We start from the raw sequence: 16589 nt of genomic DNA, 5'->3' as shown, positions 1-16589 counted from the left end.
ATTCCCAGCTGATTAGGTCGGATCAGGGACTTACAAGCAGCGAACAGGTTTCACCATCAGTTGATAATTTGTGTCCACAAGTTTAAAGGATCAAAATAAGATACTTCAGTTCCTACTCACATTCCCAGAATCCTCTGCTTTCTGCCCATAATTCCTGGCAGTTTTATCCCCTTTACATCCGATTTCAACACAAACAAACATCAAAATGAATGAATTGTCATACATTGTTATTTTTGGCAACGCACAAAATGATCGTTACTTCCTGTCTTTCTTTATCTTTGGATTTAACGTAATGTCTCACCTTTTTTTGTGAGAGTGTTCTTTTAGTTTTTGACACACTTTAATCTGCTGTGTCTGCAATTTATCACCTCAAACTGTCCGTTTCAAGAGCTTCAGACTGTAAAAATGTATGCTTTCTGCAGTTTTACCAAATCAATGTCACTGTGGACATTTCCGGGGAGAAACAAAACGTATACTTCCTCGTGTTCAAAGCGGTGTATTGCCATGTCTACGAGCACTGTGAGTTAATGTTTGTAAAAGTTTGATAAAAAGATAAAACTTCAAAAACAGGTCGGATCCAAAGAAAAAGAAACAAATGTTGCATTCAAATAAAGACAAAGAAACCAGCACAGAAAAGCACAGAAACCATTAGCTAAAGAGCACAGAGGTGCCTGCAGTTCCACCGTCTCACCACAGGGGGCGCCAAAGACAACAAAACCGATATAAGAGATTAATCCCAGAGTAAAACTAACTTCTGACCCTTCTTCTTCTTCTCTTCTCTCGTTCAGACACATGAAGATCCATGAGAAGGACCCTGCCAGCGGTCTGCTCCCCGTCAGCCCCCCCTCCCCCACAAAACGCCGCCGTCCATCCGTCAAGAGGAGGCAGGAGGAGGAGAACGGAGAGGAGCCGCCCAGCAAAAAGGTACAGCCTCACACACTTCCCAGAAGTTTATGATGTGTTATGATGCAGTGGTGTTAATGTGTGTGTTAATATGTGTGTGTGTGTGTGTTTTCAGGTGGTGGAGGACGCAGCATCAGAGGAGTCGGCGGCAGCGGTTCGAGGAGCCGAGGAGGAGCTGCTGCCCTGTCCCATCTGCTTCAAGACCTGCAGCTCCAGACTGGAACTGGACGCACACATGGACGCACACCCGGACACTGCACTGAGGTACACACACACACACACACACACACACACACACACACACACACACTTTGACATTTTTACACAGATTTTGGAAACTCGGACAGTTGATCATATTTTTAAAGAGTCCTCAATTCAATGCAAAGGGACGACCGATGCTAATTAGCTTCTAGCTAGCTCTGCTGCAATTGTGAGCTTTCCTCGCACAAAAAAACAAAACATAAAAAAGAAATAGAAATAAATGATGATCTGCACTTTAGCACAAAAGTAACATTTTGAATTCTTTAACAGGAAGTGAATTATTTTCTTCCACCACTGGCTGTGATGTCTCGTTTCCATTCTTTGTTCAAAGCTAACCTAAGCTAACTAGCTGCTAGCAATAGCTTTCAGATTTAAACAGGCTTTTGTATTTGGTTAATAAATGCATTAAAGTTTACATGAATCTCAACCAGCTTCTGGATTAATCAGCAGGCAGGGAGTCGAACAGATAAGGAGGGAGGAGAGGATGAAAGAAGGAGGGTGGAAGAGGGGGAGCGAGGGATGGATGAAAGACAGAGACAGAGAGACAGAGACAGAGAGAGAGAGAGAGAAAAGACTAAGAAGGAAAGGAAGCAAGGAACGAAGAAGGATAGAAAATAAGAAAGGGGGAAGGTAGAGATGATAAAGATAAACGCAAACAAAAGAGACGAACGGATGAAGGAAAGGATAGACAGAAAGAGAGAGTAAGGAAATCAAAGGGAACAGAAGAATGGGAGGGATAAAGAAGAGTGAGAGAAAGAAGGATGATAGGAAGGAAGAAGAGAAAAGAAAAAGACAAGAACAAGAAGGAGAGGAAAAGGAAAGGAAGCAGGGAAGGAATTGAGAAAGATGGGAGGATTAATGAATAGGAAGGAAGAGAGGAGGAGAGAGAGAGAGGGGAAAAGAGGGGATGTAAGATGGACAAAAAACAAACAAAAGAAAGAGGGAAAGAAAAAACAAAGGGGGAGAAAGAAAGAGAGAGAGCGCTGAGCTCGTTATGGGGGAAGGCAGGAATATTTAGCTGTAAATCCTCACTAATCAGCCGGTAAGAGGATCGACTGAAGTGAAGGGAGGAGAGGAGGGATGGAGGGATGGAGAGAGAGAGAGAGGGATGGAGAGAGAGAGGGATGGAGAGAGAGGGGGAGGGGCTACTTTAACTGACCTGGAGGAAGATGGAGGGAGTCATAGTATTTCATCGTTCTCTTTACACCAGCGTTCGTTATGGTTCTTCAAGATGGACAAACATGTAAACTTAAGCAAGACTGACTGAACTGTCGGCAGGTGGGGTGCATTGTGGGTAATGTAGGCATGTTCACAATAAAGAAGACAGTATCCCCGGCTACTGGTGGAGTAGGACGAGCAGGAGGAGGAGGAGGATACTAAGGTGCAGGGATGCAGAGAGGATAAGGAGGAGGAGGAAGGCAGCATGGAAGAGGAGAGGAGAACAAAGGATGGAAGGAGAGGGAGGGGAGAAGAGAAGAAGGAGAAAAAGAATGAGGATGATGGGATGGGAGGAAGAGGAAGGAAGGATGAAATGGGAGGAGGAAGACGAGAGTTCAACAAGTGCTGGTCCACATATGGTCCTCAGTGTTTCCCCTCTCCTGCCCCCCCAAAAAAATCCTCTGACAACGTGTGCGAGGGGATTACACACAGCTTACACACACACACACACACACACACACCTACTCACACACTCACACACTCACACACACACACACACACACAGAGGAAGTGATAACAGTGTGTGACTGTGGCAGACACTGAGCAGCTGTCCTCTCAGCGCTTAACGAGAGCAGGACCAGCACTGCCACCAGGGTTATCCCACACACGCACACGCACACGCACACGCACACGCACACACACACACGCACACGCACACGCACACACACACACACACGCACACACACACACGTTTGTACTTCTATAGATGTGAGGACCGTTGCTCCACTAATACAGACATTTTGCCTCATTTTAAAGTCTTAAAGTCTTATTAATATATATAATAATAATGAGTCAAAATATGAAGAAAATGATCAAAATTAAAAGCAAAATTACACATTTAATTTATTTATATTCATATTTTTTAATCAAAATATATGCATAAGCATAATGCATCATTTTATGTACATATTTTTATATAACATTTATTTAAGTGAATTTTTCTTATTGTTTCCCTCTTGCTTCTCCTTTAAGGCCAAGCTGTCAATCATCCAGCTGTAGGCGGGGCTTCCTGACCATTAGAATATTAAATATTCATGTGGAAGATTACAGAAATAGAGACTTTGCATAAAATGATGAGGCTGATGAAAAAAGCCTGATGGAGAAATGTATCGTAATACATTTTATTATTAATAATATTATAAATAATATTAACGTGAAATTATAATTTAATGGCAACTTTCATAGATATTAAAACCTGCAATCACCAATAATATATGTATTTAGGGCTTTGAGTATTCATTTTATTTCTTTTTGTATTTTACAAGAAAATTTAGAGATGTGTTTTATTTTGAAAGGTTCTTGTGCAGCTGCTTGTTTTCAGACAATAATTCACACTGAAACTTTAATCTTCTTCTGTTAAACAGAATAATTTGTAGGACGATGTTTAAGTGACTGATAAAAGTTTGATTTCGTACCAAACTCTGGAGTCACAGCGGCTGTGTAGACGTCTGTATCGACTCAGGTTCGTCGTGTCACACGAGACACGTCGGTTTGTGATATTTTGAAGCAAACAGTTTGAGGTATTAAGTGTTCAAACACGCAGTATTAAACTTGTAACTGTTCGTCTGCAGGTGTGATCTCTGCTGCCTGTCTTTCCGAACTCACCGTGGTTTGCTGCGTCACAATGCGGGCGTTCACAAGCTCCTCCCCCAGGACCCCAATGGCCGCCCCTTCATCCAGAACAACCCCTCCATCCCCACCGGCTTCAACGACCTCGCCTTCATCGACTTCTCCTGCAAGAAGTTCGCTCACATCGCACAGGTATCTACATTTAACCCTGCAGAGGAAATGAAGTGCATACGTTGGAGTGTTTTTAAATGCTTTCAGAGTCGCTACATGATGACCTCTTCCTTTCACTGCAGGTCTGGTGTGAGACGAACCTCCGTCGCTGCATCAGTAAGTTCCACCGGTTCGTCTGCGATTGCTGTGACAAGGCGTTCCCCCTCCGCTCAGCGCTGGAGCTCCATAAAACCACCTCCCACTCGGACAAACTGAACGCCGCAGACACACAGGAAGCGGAGGACGAGGAGGACGAGGAGGACGAGGAGGACGAGGAGGGAGCTGAGAAAACGTGCGGTGCAGAGAAGACCAGCGAGGAGAAAGAAGTCCTGCACGCGGAGCAGAGCAGCTTCATGGAAGGGCTCGGCCTGCAGCACATCTCTAAGGTACGCCTCGCATGAAAAACTCTTCACCTCATCACAGATTATGAAGATGTTGTGCAAAATGATAAATACAGTGCAAAAGGTTTGTCGTAAAACTCAGGATATTTAAAATACAATAATAATGTCAAGATACCACGATGACATCGTGTCATATTGTGTCCTGTGGGGATTCCCGCCTCTGATGAACGCTGTTTTTCTCTCTCAGGTGAAGTCTGGTCCCACAGACGATGAGATCCATCAGGCGCACCTTGACAGCATCAAAGTGATCCACGTGGAGCCTCCATCCTCCAGCCTCCCCCAGGAGCCGGCCTCTGCCTACCTGTCAGGGGGTCTGGGTCTCACCCTGGGTGTCGGGGGTCTGGCTGCCCTCAGCATCCCTTTCCTTGAGGCGTCTGGCTCCGCCCTGCAGGGTCTCTCCCAGCGCGACGCCCTCAGCCTGCTCTCCCTGCAGCCGTTCCCCACCGGCCTCGTCCTGCAGCCTGACGGGGGCGCTGCCACAGGAAGTGCAGCCTCATCGGGAGCTAAACCCGGAGAGGCGGGCGGAGCCGGGATCATGGAGTTCGCCGACATCCAGCAGATCCTTAAAGTGGCGAGTGCGGCGCCCAATCAGATGGGACTGACCCTCCCACCTCTGGCCAAAGCCCCGGGATTCGCTGGAGGTCAAGGTGGGTGTCGGCTTCAGCGGCCTGGTCGGATGTTTGAGTTTGAGTCTATGAGTTTATTAACCCTTTAGATCCCAGCAGAGTTCAAGAATGTAGGACGAGTTTATTGTCTCACTCCAAACAAACAGCTCGGTCTCAGAGACGGAGAGAAATACTGACTGAAAGCTTTAAGAAGGAAAACAAGGACTATGTTGTGTCTGCAGGACAAGCTGCTCTGTAGTCCTCAGAGAAGGATTTAAAATGTCTTTCTGGGGTCTCGCGGGTTAAAGACGGTGTGTCTGTGTGAGGTTTGATGACCTCTGGTGGTGAGATTAAAAACGGACTGTTTCTTCCTCCTGCAGGTCTGGTTCAGGGTCAGAAGGCGATGCCTCCGTTAAAGCCCAAACCTCCCATCACCCCTCGCTCCAGCCTCACCGCCACGACCCCTCCCCCCCTCCAGAGCTCCCAGCAGGCATCACTGGGCTGCATCAGCCCCAGCCTGCCCCCTCCCACCCCTACTCTCTTCAAAACACCCTCCTCTTCCTCCTCATCCTCCTCCTCAGCCGGGAACGCAGGGCAGCTGGACGCAGAGTGTATGGGTGATGCTCACACACCTCTGTCTGATTCACCGCCAGCTGCTACCACAGCTGTGCACGAGGAGGCGGGGCTTAGCGGCAGGAAGCCGGGAGCCAAAGCAGGAAACGGCACCATCGCCGGCTCGACTAAAGGCTCGTTCCCGTGTCGTTTCTGCGACCAGGTTTTCGCCTTTTCTGGCGTCCTGCAGGCTCACATGCGCTTCCACCTCGGCATCCTCCCACACCAGTGCAACATCTGCGACTACGTGGCGCCAGACAAAGCCACGCTGATCCGACACCTGCGGACGCACAGCGGCGAGCGGCCGTACGTCTGCAGGGTCTGCCATTACCCTTTCACCGTCAAGGCCAACTGTGAGCGCCACCTCAGGAAGAAGCACGCCAAGACCTCGAGGAAGGACATTGAGAAAAACATCAAGTACGTCACCTCCACCACCACAGCTAACATCGCGGCTACAACCACCGTGGCTACAACCACCACCACCACGCAGGACATGGAGACGGGCAGCACCGGAGCCGACACCACCTGCAGGTTCTGCGGCGAGGACCTGAAGAGCTACCGGGCGCTGCAGATCCACCTGCGCACGCACAACGGCTGCCAGAGGAAGCCGTTCGAATGTCGGCGCTGTGGAGCCGCCTTCCTCGCCAAACGAAACTGCATCCACCACCTGCTGAAGCAGCACCCCGAGGTGCAGGAGCGAGAGATTGAGGAGCACATCGCCACGCTCCTCCCTGCAGCCCAGTCAGTCACTATTGTTGCCCCGGTGCGAGCCGCCACGATGAATCAGATGTCGCTGAACGGGATCAGTCAGCCTGTGGTTCAGGCGCTGCAGGCGGTGAAGGTGGAGGACGTGGCTAACGTGCTTTATCCTGCAGAACTGGACCAGCCGCTGGACTTCTCCGCTAAGGCTCGTGGCAGCCAGGCGGGGTCACCTGGGGTCAAACTGGAGAGCGTCTCCCCCAGCTTCGACCTGGACCAGCCTATAGATCTGTCGATTCCCAGCAAGAGGCAGAGGAGGGAGGGGGCGAGCGAGGAGAGGAAGGAGATAAAGATGGAGCAGAGCGGCGGCAGCATCGAGCAGCTCGCCCTCGCACTGTCGAAAGAGGAGAAAGCAGCTCCCTCTCTGCCTCCTCTCCACCCTCACCCCCAGCTCGGCTGCTACCAGCTTCCCCCCGGATCCACCCCTCCCCCCGCCTCCCTCCCCAACATCAACAACGCTACACGAGCTCAGCGCCTCAAACCTCTGCTCCCCAAACCTGCCTCCTCCACCTCCTCCTCCCCCTCCACCACCCAAAAGGAGCTGCCTCCTCTGGCCTCCATCGCTCAGATCATCCACTCCGTCTCCGGAGCTCCAGACCTGCTGAAGAGAGAAGCAGTGGAGGGGAAACCCCAGCCAGGCATCGCCTCTTCTCAGGGTGAAGCTGCTGCAGCCGCTCCGGGACCGTCGGCTGGTCAGGAGACACAAAGTGAGGACACGTCTGAAGGAACGAACAGGTACGTCAGCTCGTTAACACCATGAGAACAGCCGCCTGCTGGAGATGGTTTTGTTACATGCTCCTGTTTGAGTTCAAAAGACTTCAAAGACCTTTACATCGTAACCACGGCAACATTTCTTGATTCCACCACCAGATGGCACCAAACTAAAACACTAAAATGTTATTGTGCACGTTCTCCTCCTCTCTGTCTGACAGGAAGCGCACCAGGAAGAAGCCGGCCGTCCTAGCAGTGAAGGAGAAGGCCTCTGTGAGCGCGGGGGGCATCGACCTGGAGTCCAGCGGGGAGTTTGCAAGCGTGGAGAAGATGCTCGCCACCACCGACGCCAACAAGTTCAGCACGTACCTGCAGACTGGCGCCGCTGACCTCGGCGGGAAGAGAGGTAAGAGGAAAGACGCAGTTACACATTAAAGACTGAAAAATGAGGAATATAAGAAACAGGGAGGTTTAATTTAAAAACGTCTCTGGTCAGATGTGGACAGAGCAGGAGGAGCGGAGGAGAAGGAGGAGGTGAAGCCGGCGGCGGCGGTGGTGCCGCCGCAGTCCAAAGGAAAGAAGAACGCCTACTCCAACTCTGTGCAGAAGATGACCTGCCCCTTCTGCCCCCGAGTGTTCCCCTGGGCCAGCTCTCTGCAGAGACACATGCTGACACACACCGGTAACACACACAAACACCACACACATCTACACACAGATGAGTTATTCAGGTCGTCATTAAGGTTAAATTATTGGCTCTTATACTCTCCTGCATCATATATTAAAACCTTACATGTTTTAAGTGTTGTAAAACCGTGACATCTGTTCTGGATGTCCGTCTCCTCACCTCAATCCTTTGTCTGTCTTCAGGCCAAAAACCGTTCCCCTGTCCGAAGTGCGATGCCTTTTTCTCCACCAAATCCAACTGTGAGCGCCACCTGCTGAGGAAACACGGCGTGACGCACCGAACGCTGCGACGCAACGGAGCCCTCGCTAAGAAGGACGGAGACGAAGGCTCGCATGAGAGCGCCGGTCAGAGACACAAACATGAATCATTTTAAAGAACGAACCAGGAAATCTGAGGAATCTGTTGTATTGATCGTGTTGATTGATTTGTGTCTCACAGAGAGTCAGTCAGAGACGGAGCAGGTCGCATCAGAAGCACATGACCCCTGCAGCGTCTCCCCTTCTGCAGATACGGGCCCCGACCCCACCACTGAAAGCCCCACCCCTACAGAGCAGGACGGGGAGGAGTCAAACCCGCCTAGCCCCACCCACAAATCAAGCCAAGGTAAGTCATAAGAAACTCAAGAGTATCATTGAGAGCAGTTTTTTAATTGTTCTTCCTTTTTACTGTTATTTCTGATACACAACATTTATTTAGTTTCTCCACAGAAAGGGATCGTTTATGTGTTTTTGTGTTGCTGATGATGTTGACGGGTGTTGCTTTGTGCTGCAGGTTGCAGTCCAGCTGACAGCGATGCAGAGCAGCAGGAGACAAACACCACAGAGCAGCCTGAGCAGCAGGGGGCGCCAGAGGCCAGAACAAGCCCTGTAAAACAGCCTCCTCAGAGCAGCAGCACCAAGGTAACACTGCCTATTTACAAATGTACTTTGTTATAGTGTTACCGAGTTACTAGTGATGGTTAGTTGGGATAAAACACAATATTTGTGTAGCACAGAAGTACACAAACAAACTTACCAATCATTGTGACCAGACGTCCTGTGTTCTGAGAGCTTAAATCACTGTTTTTCTCAATGGAGTCTGGTGTGTGTTTGCAGAGAGCGATGTAAGGACTGTTTGTGGTTACATTTCTCTTCTTCTTTTGCTAAATGATCCGTCAGTTCATGTTTCTGATGCTGATCGTACCTCCTTTATTCTGCCTGCAGGTGGAGAGCGCAGACGACGACGACTGCCACAGCAACAAAAGTTTGGACCTGAACTTTGGCAAAAAGCTCATCGACTTCAAGCTCTCTGCGTCGTCAGGCCCCGCTCAGGAAGAACAACCCCCCCAACCTGCATCTTCTTCCTCCTCATCATCCTCTACCTCCGCTCCCCAAGTAGCAACAGAGAGCCAAGAGAAGGAGAAAAGCGCCTCCTCCTCCTCCTCCTCCTCCAGCAGCCCTGCGGTGAAGCAGCAGCCGGAGTACAAACACGTCTGTCGAGTGTGTAAGAAGAGCTTCCGATACGCCACCACCCTCGCTCGCCACGAGAGGGCGCACCTCTCTGAGGAGACGCCAACGCTTGCGCCAGTGGAGGAGAACCCGCCAGCGAAAGAGGAGGAAACGGACAGCAACGCTGCAAAACCAACAAAGGAGGAAGAGGAGGAGAAAGAGGAGGAGCAGAAGAAGGAGACAGAGATGGAGGAGGAGGACGGCGGAGTGAGGGGAGGAGAGAGCGGGGAGTCGGAGGAGGAGGAGAAGGAGAAGGAGGAGAGGAGCGAAGAGGAGGCGTCAGAACCAAAGAGTTTAGAGGGAGGCAGAGTCGACAAGAGGAAGAAGATCTGTAAAGTCTGCGACAAAAGATTCTGGTCTCTGCAGGACCTGACGCGACACACCCGCTCTCACACAGGTGAATATTATTCATTATAATTATTCATATTATTTTATTGATTCATTTAATTCATTTCTTTTTGACTTGATTTTTATTGGTTTTTAGCTTTTTTAAATTTATTTTTTACACGTTTAAATTAAATTTTGTATTTTAACATTTTATCAATTTATTCATTTTTGTTTTATTTAATTAGTTTTTTTTTATTATTTATTACTTTTTCAAAAACAATAAATCAATAACTTATTAATTAATAGAACTGTAAACAAATTTAAATGATTACATTCATTAATCTTTATTTTGTCACAGATTCAAAATTGTTTCTTATTTCATTTAGTTTTTATAGTTTTTCCTACATTAAGTTTGTCTTTAAACACACCGTGCTCTTTTACTACATCATGTATCGTGGATCCAATCGTATTTAAATCCCTCCCCCTCCCTGTTTGTCCCGCCTCCCCAGGTGAGCGGCCCTATCAGTGTCAAACCTGCGAGCGGACTTTCACCCTGAAGCACAGCCTCGTTCGTCACCAAAGGATCCACCTGAAGCCGCGCGGAGCCGACGGAGGCTCGGCCGGGAACGACGACGCCAGCGAGGACGGAGACTCCTGCACCCCGACGCCGACCTCCACCTGCCCGCCCTCGGAGAACGAGAGCGAGTGTGGCAGCGCCACCGCGGGGCCAAAGGAGCTGGAGGAGGAGGAGGAGGAGGACGTGAAAGAGGAAGGGGAGGAGGGTGAGGGAGCAGAAACAGCAGTGATGGAGGAGGAAAGTTCTGCGAAACAAACGGAGTCTGCGGCAGAGTCAGAACCACAAACCAGCAGCGACGCCTCTGAGGAAAAATCAGAACTTTCTGAAGAATCAGTGACGCAAAAACCCTCCGATGACACGACTCCTAACCAACAAGCTACTGAGACAAAGACAACGACAAGCGACCTGAAGTCGACGCCTGAATCAAACATCTCCAAAGACCCCTCCTCCTCATCCTCCACCTCCCTGCCCGAGGAGTCCGCTGCTCCCGTCCCCACAGAAGGCTTCATCCAAGGGCTGCTGGAGATCCACGCCAAGCCCTCTCTGGAGAACATCGTGCCCAACGGAGAGCCGCCTCTTGTGGGGGCAGACTGAGTGGAAACCCCCCCCCGGTTGTCTCCAAGCTGTTGAAACCACAGTGCCATACCATGAAAGACGCTACACCATTGATGATGCAAAAACCAGCCCGGAAACGTTTTGATAGAAAGAAAGAGGAAGTCCTCGTGTTCTTGAAGTGCCTTACTACTAGTCCTACTTCTAAGAGATGTTTTTTGCTATATCTTTATCTGCATTATTACGGAGGATGGATCTAATTTTTATAGCTTTTTATGATGACAATGATTTGCATTGCTATTTTTTTGTGCGGGGAATCTATATTTCAGCAATAAAGAGAATAAAGTTATGATTTATTATTGTTCTAGATTCTGTTTGAGAATTGATGATCAACTTAGGAGACGCAGAGAGACAGACAAAGAGACTGTCAGATTCTGCGTTTATTTTTCTGTATTTAAATCACAGCTGAGACTGAACAATTCAAATTAAAGGTTGAACCAGCTTCGGATTTGGGAGCGAACTCGTCGCGGTGGGGACTCTTTTTGTCCGCCAGCCACATCCGAATTTTTGATAAAACCGCATCTTGAGGTGGACCTGATTTCACCAGCGAATGGCGACTTCCACAGATGACTATTAGTCGTCTCCCACTGTGTGACAAAGGAAGCTTTTTGTAACTGGAAAACCACAGAAAGACGTCGTCCTTTTGGCTCGCTTCCGCAATAATCCTCGTCTCTCGGCTGGCTCAGAAAACACACGAAAACATTCACGAACTTGTCAAAGTCGCTCCAGATTTCTGTGTGAAAAGACTCTTTCAAGGGCAGATTTAGTGTTGATCAGTTTGTGTTCTCCATGTTTTGTTTTTTTAAAACCCATCACACTATTGATCCCTTCATCCCTCAAAGCCACCCTGTGAGTTTGTGTGTTGATAATTTCTCATTCATAATCATTCTCAGTTGATTCCATGTGTGTACAGAGAGTTGAACATGTGGCACGTGATGTTGGAGTATTTTCAGTTATTTTGCGTGTGTGCGATTATCAGTGACATTTAGGTGTAGGGAGGGGAATTCTTGTGTTTTTGTGGATTTTTTTATAACTGAACAAATCAAAACGTCTTTTTGTGTGTGCGAATGTGTGTGACCTCCACCTGTCTCTCATCATCGCCCCCTAGTGTTCATTTAGGGTTTTTTACAGGGCCTTTAGCGTGCTAACGTACTTCACCGCTAACACGTGATCCAGGTTCAGTTTACCTCAACCTCTGCTTTTTAACTGCAACCATTGAAACAACATATGAGCAGCTCTGTAAGCAACCCTTTAAATCCATTGTCTTCCTTAACAGGGCTAGCAAGGCTAATTCTTTGCTAGCCTGGTTTCCACTGTGGGCAAAATCAGAGCTAGCCAGGGCTAACTCACCAGCGTGACTTCAAACAAGGTTAACATATCAATGTTGTTACTGGCTTAGCCTGCACAATTTCCTGAACAGAGCTAACTTTAGCTAACTCAACAAAATACAGTAAAACAGAAATAGCAAGGGCTAATTTATTGATAGCGTTGTTTGCGCAATGAGCCTCAACATATACACAAAAACCAGCACTTACTAGCTTAGTCTTCAAAACATACTTTAAAGGGCTAACACCAGCTAGCTGTGTTGCTATTAGCCTGTGTTAGCTGAGCAGAAACCAGCCATGGAGTTGCACACAAGCTAGCAGTGGTAACAGACCAGACAAGACAACTTAATCAAGGTTGCGATTCCTTTACTTGGTTATTTTCTGGGGTAGCCCTGGCTAGCTTTTTTATTAGCTTGAGCTTTGAGCAGGAAGCCTTTATATCGCAACCACCGGCTTAAAACACATGCTAACTAGAGCAAACTAACCAGACCAGCCAAGCAAATCAAGCTTACAATCGATTAGCTCTATCAGCTAGTTTGGTTTTGTCTTTTAGCCTAGCTAGCTGTAACCAAGAGCCTAAGCTTGGCACAGTGGGCACTTATTTAACAAACACAGGCTAAAAACAAACGCTAACAAGAGCAAACTAACCAACAAACTCTAGTTTGCTAGTTCTAACTATTAGCCTGAACTTTGCTTAACATGCCACAGGCTAAAAACATTGCTAGCTAGGGCTAACCAGACAAGTAAATCAATCTAGCGTGTCACTTAGCTGATTAACAGCATTTGCGGCTAACAGCAGATCTAGCTAGTCTCCTTCCAGTATTATGTTACTATCTTGAGCTCTGGACTGCTTTAGTACTGTTATTTAGCCCTGTCTTCTCCTATGTGAACGTCCGCTTCTAACACCTAAACTAAATGTTCAAACTCTGTTGATTTATCCTCTCGGAGGTTAATATACTCAAAGACACGTGGTTACGAATTTGGCGATGGCGACAATCAGCTGTTATTTTCGATGAAAAACTGATTAATACTTAACACCCTCATTTGAATCTCAGAATGGTCTCCAGAAGGAGCTAGAAGACAGGTTGAAAGGAATGAATGAATTGATAAATGAACGGAAGGACAGACGGATGGATGGATGAGGGGGTTGTAAATGAATGGTATTACCCTACTGCACAAACAAACAAACATAAGTTAAGGGCTAATTCCACCCCCTCGCACCAACCAAACCGGACATTTCCACGTAAGAAAATTGGCAGCAAAGTTTGGATGACGTGTTGATATCCTGACATGGTGACCAGAGGGGACGGGTAGAGTGTGTATGTGTAATTTCTTTTTCATGTGAAGATGAATATAGCTAATTTTTCTTCTTGTACATTTTTCGTCTCTTTATTATTTTTATATCAAGCAACCTCATAATCAAAACGAATCGAACCTCAGCGGCTCATAACGGAACTGTAAGGCAACGACGGTCAGTCATCGAGTCTGTCAAAAAGCGAGTAATATTGAACAACCACAACTGGACTGACTGTCTGACTGACTGGACGCTGCTGTGAACTGGCACTAACAATTTCCAAAACTACTACTACTTCTACTACTAGTACTACTACAGTGGAATATCGCAACACAATCAAGAGAGAAAGAGAGAGAGAGTTTCCCACGGACTCTCAAAAATCCACTCCCAGGGCAACCAAAGCCTTTGATTGAGAACTTTGCTCCGCCATCTTTGTTTGTGGCTAATTCCTCTTTATTAGCAGCGTAAAATACAATTAAACTTTATCAAGGGGCAGACTGAACTCATTACAAGCTAGTTTTTCAGGAGGTATCATGAATTGGATCACCTACGGTTGGGTAGCTAGCTTGCTAACTGTCATTCGTTAGCTTGTTGGCTAACAGGACTATAGTTTGCACTTAAGTCACATTTTTTTACCCTTGATTCCTCGCTCAGTTACCTATAAACCCTGTCGCCTTTACAGAGCATTAAATACTCTTACTAAGGGATGGTTTTTAGTAAGTAGTTGATGCTATGCAGCTAATTTGCTAACTGTGTACGATAACTTCCCTTCATTTTGGCCTCTCTGTACCTTCAGACGTTATTTATTCAATTGGGTAAAAGTCGTCTCTTTGGATGCCATAATCCGACACATCTATTTTTTTAGCGTTTGACTTAGATTGACTCTCGTGAACCACTGATTATGGAAATCTGTTAAAATGTGCAGCTTTTTTTGCAGCTCCTCTAGCCTCTACATTGCTCCTCTCTTATTCTATATTTACAAAAAAAACATGAAACCCCAAAACAAGTGTTCCAACACTGGAATCCGCAGGTCACAGCAGGCTACTTGGCTTCAGATAAAGAAAGCGCTTCCATTAAACGATTTCTAATGAGTCAGAATTATGAATTATTTTGAAATATTTAGTCGCTAATTTAGACTTTTGATTTTTTAAAAGTGAAGAAACTCTCTCTTTCTTTATCTCAACTGTTCAATGTTTTGTTAGCTCTATCTGTACTTCCCTCTCCCTCGGGAATGCGTGTTAATGTTCTCTAAGTGTGTGTGTGTGTGTGTGTGTGTGTTTGCACGGCCATATGAATACTGGACTTCCATTGGAATGCACATGGACTGTTTTTAAATGTATTTATTTGGAGCCCAGGTGTGTGTTTGTGTGGGTGCGAGTTAGTTTCTACAATGACTTGAGAAGAAGCCATGTATTAAAAATATCACATTTATGCTGCAGAACTGTTTTGAGGAACTGATGGTTTGTGTTGTGGACTCACCGGCTCGCCGTAGGGCGCGGCGGGGCCGGGGCGTGACTCGGACTAGCAATAAGAATCCCTCTGAATCCAAAAAGCTTTATGTAGATCTCCTGTATATGAGTTGAGAACAGATTGTCTGGGTGTCTTGGTTCTGTTGTTTATTTTTAGTTTGCTGACAAATGATTTTTGTTGTGTTTATTTTTTTCTCTATGACATATAAATGCGTATAAAACTGTGAAAATCCATTGTGTTCAGTTAAAGGGTGAGTTTTAGCTTAGTTTTTTTTGCATGTTAATCTAATTTGTTCAATTATGGATGATTTCTCCTTTCTCCATCTCTTGCTCTACACATATAAATATATATATAAATATAAAAGTATATATAATCTCGCTCTCAGGGTCTTTCACGAATCCATTATCCGAAATGCTTCATGTTCTTATTTCCTGAGTTGCAACTTGTTCTTTCCAAGTCCTGATTATTTTGTCTTTTTTTTAAATAATGATTCAGAACTGTCAATCACTACATTTAGCACTTGACTGTGAACGCCTCATCACCTAACAGACAAAAGATGTCGTTGGATTTTTGGTCTTTTAAAGCCAGAATTTTCGTACATTTTTGCGTCGCTCTCCCCTCTCACTCGTACATTTTCTTTCAGACCTTCAAAGCCTTTAACAGCCTCCCGTTTTGGTTTAACCCCTCGTGTGTCTCTCTGTTCTGGTCAGAGGTCAAAGGGAACGTCAGAGCGGAGATTTAAAACCTCCTTAAACACAAACACACACAGATGCTGGACCTCAATCAGAAAGCATTAATGCACGATCATGTGGAAAACCTTCATTTTCTGTTGTTGTGTTTCCTTCCTTCCTTCCTTCTCCTCGTCTGTCCTCTCGTCCCTCTGCTGTTGACAGTGTTTCACAGAGTCAAGAGATGTAAACCTGTTCTGTATTCAACCCAATAAGAAAAAGCAATAAAGATTATATTAAGGAAAGGTGTGTGAATCAAATGCTGTCGATGATTTTGTCTTTCTTTATAATTAAAAAAAAACTTAAGAACTACTTAAGAATGACATGTTATACTGTGACTTTTATTTTTTCACTTACTAAAGTATGACATGTTATACTATGACTTTTATTTCATGACTTACTAAAGTATGACATGTTATACTATGACTTTTATTTTTTCACTTACTAAAGTATGACATGTTATACTGTGACTTTTATTTTTTCACTTACTAAAGTATGACATGTTATACTATGACTTTTATTTCATGACTTACTAAAGTATGACATGTTATACTATGACTTTTATTTTTTCACTTACTAAAGTATGACATGTTATACTGTGACTTTTATTTTTTCACTTACTAAAGTATGACATGTTATACTATGACTTTTATTTCATGACTTACTAAAGTATGACATGCTATACTATGACTTTTATTTTTTCACTTACTAAAGTATGACATGTTATACTATGACTTTTATTTCATGACTTACTAAAGTATGACATGTTATACTATGACTTTTATTGTTTCACTTACTAAAGTATGACATGTTATACTATGACTTTTATTTT

General features: G+C 45.8%; 1 protein-coding gene across 1 annotated transcript in view; it reads left to right on the top strand.

Moving 5' to 3' along the window:
* The window catches only part of rreb1a (ras responsive element binding protein 1a), a 61797-nt gene extending 47495 nt beyond the window's left edge, over window positions 1-14302 (top strand). The window contains exons 7-19 of the mRNA XM_069667086.1: window positions 789-924; window positions 1019-1167; window positions 3954-4143; window positions 4245-4547; window positions 4750-5209; window positions 5548-7273; window positions 7471-7655; window positions 7746-7931; window positions 8120-8281; window positions 8376-8540; window positions 8709-8836; window positions 9140-9821; window positions 10261-14302. Coding sequence (XP_069523187.1) covers window positions 789-924; window positions 1019-1167; window positions 3954-4143; window positions 4245-4547; window positions 4750-5209; window positions 5548-7273; window positions 7471-7655; window positions 7746-7931; window positions 8120-8281; window positions 8376-8540; window positions 8709-8836; window positions 9140-9821; window positions 10261-10922 — 5134 coding nt within the window. The 3' untranslated portion in view covers window positions 10923-14302. The remainder of the gene's footprint in view (window positions 1-788; window positions 925-1018; window positions 1168-3953; window positions 4144-4244; window positions 4548-4749; window positions 5210-5547; window positions 7274-7470; window positions 7656-7745; window positions 7932-8119; window positions 8282-8375; window positions 8541-8708; window positions 8837-9139; window positions 9822-10260) is intronic.
* Window positions 14303-16589: the final 2287 nt, after the last annotated feature.

This window comes from Semicossyphus pulcher, unplaced genomic scaffold, assembly GCF_022749685.1.
Source record: "Semicossyphus pulcher isolate SPU_LCO1_2020_fin unplaced genomic scaffold, fSemPul1.0.p SCAF_18, whole genome shotgun sequence".
In the NCBI taxonomy this organism is placed as follows: Eukaryota; Metazoa; Chordata; class Actinopteri; order Labriformes; family Labridae; genus Semicossyphus; species Semicossyphus pulcher.
The sequence above is the reverse complement of the archived record's forward strand: the minus strand, read 5'-3'. Positions and strand labels throughout refer to the sequence as shown.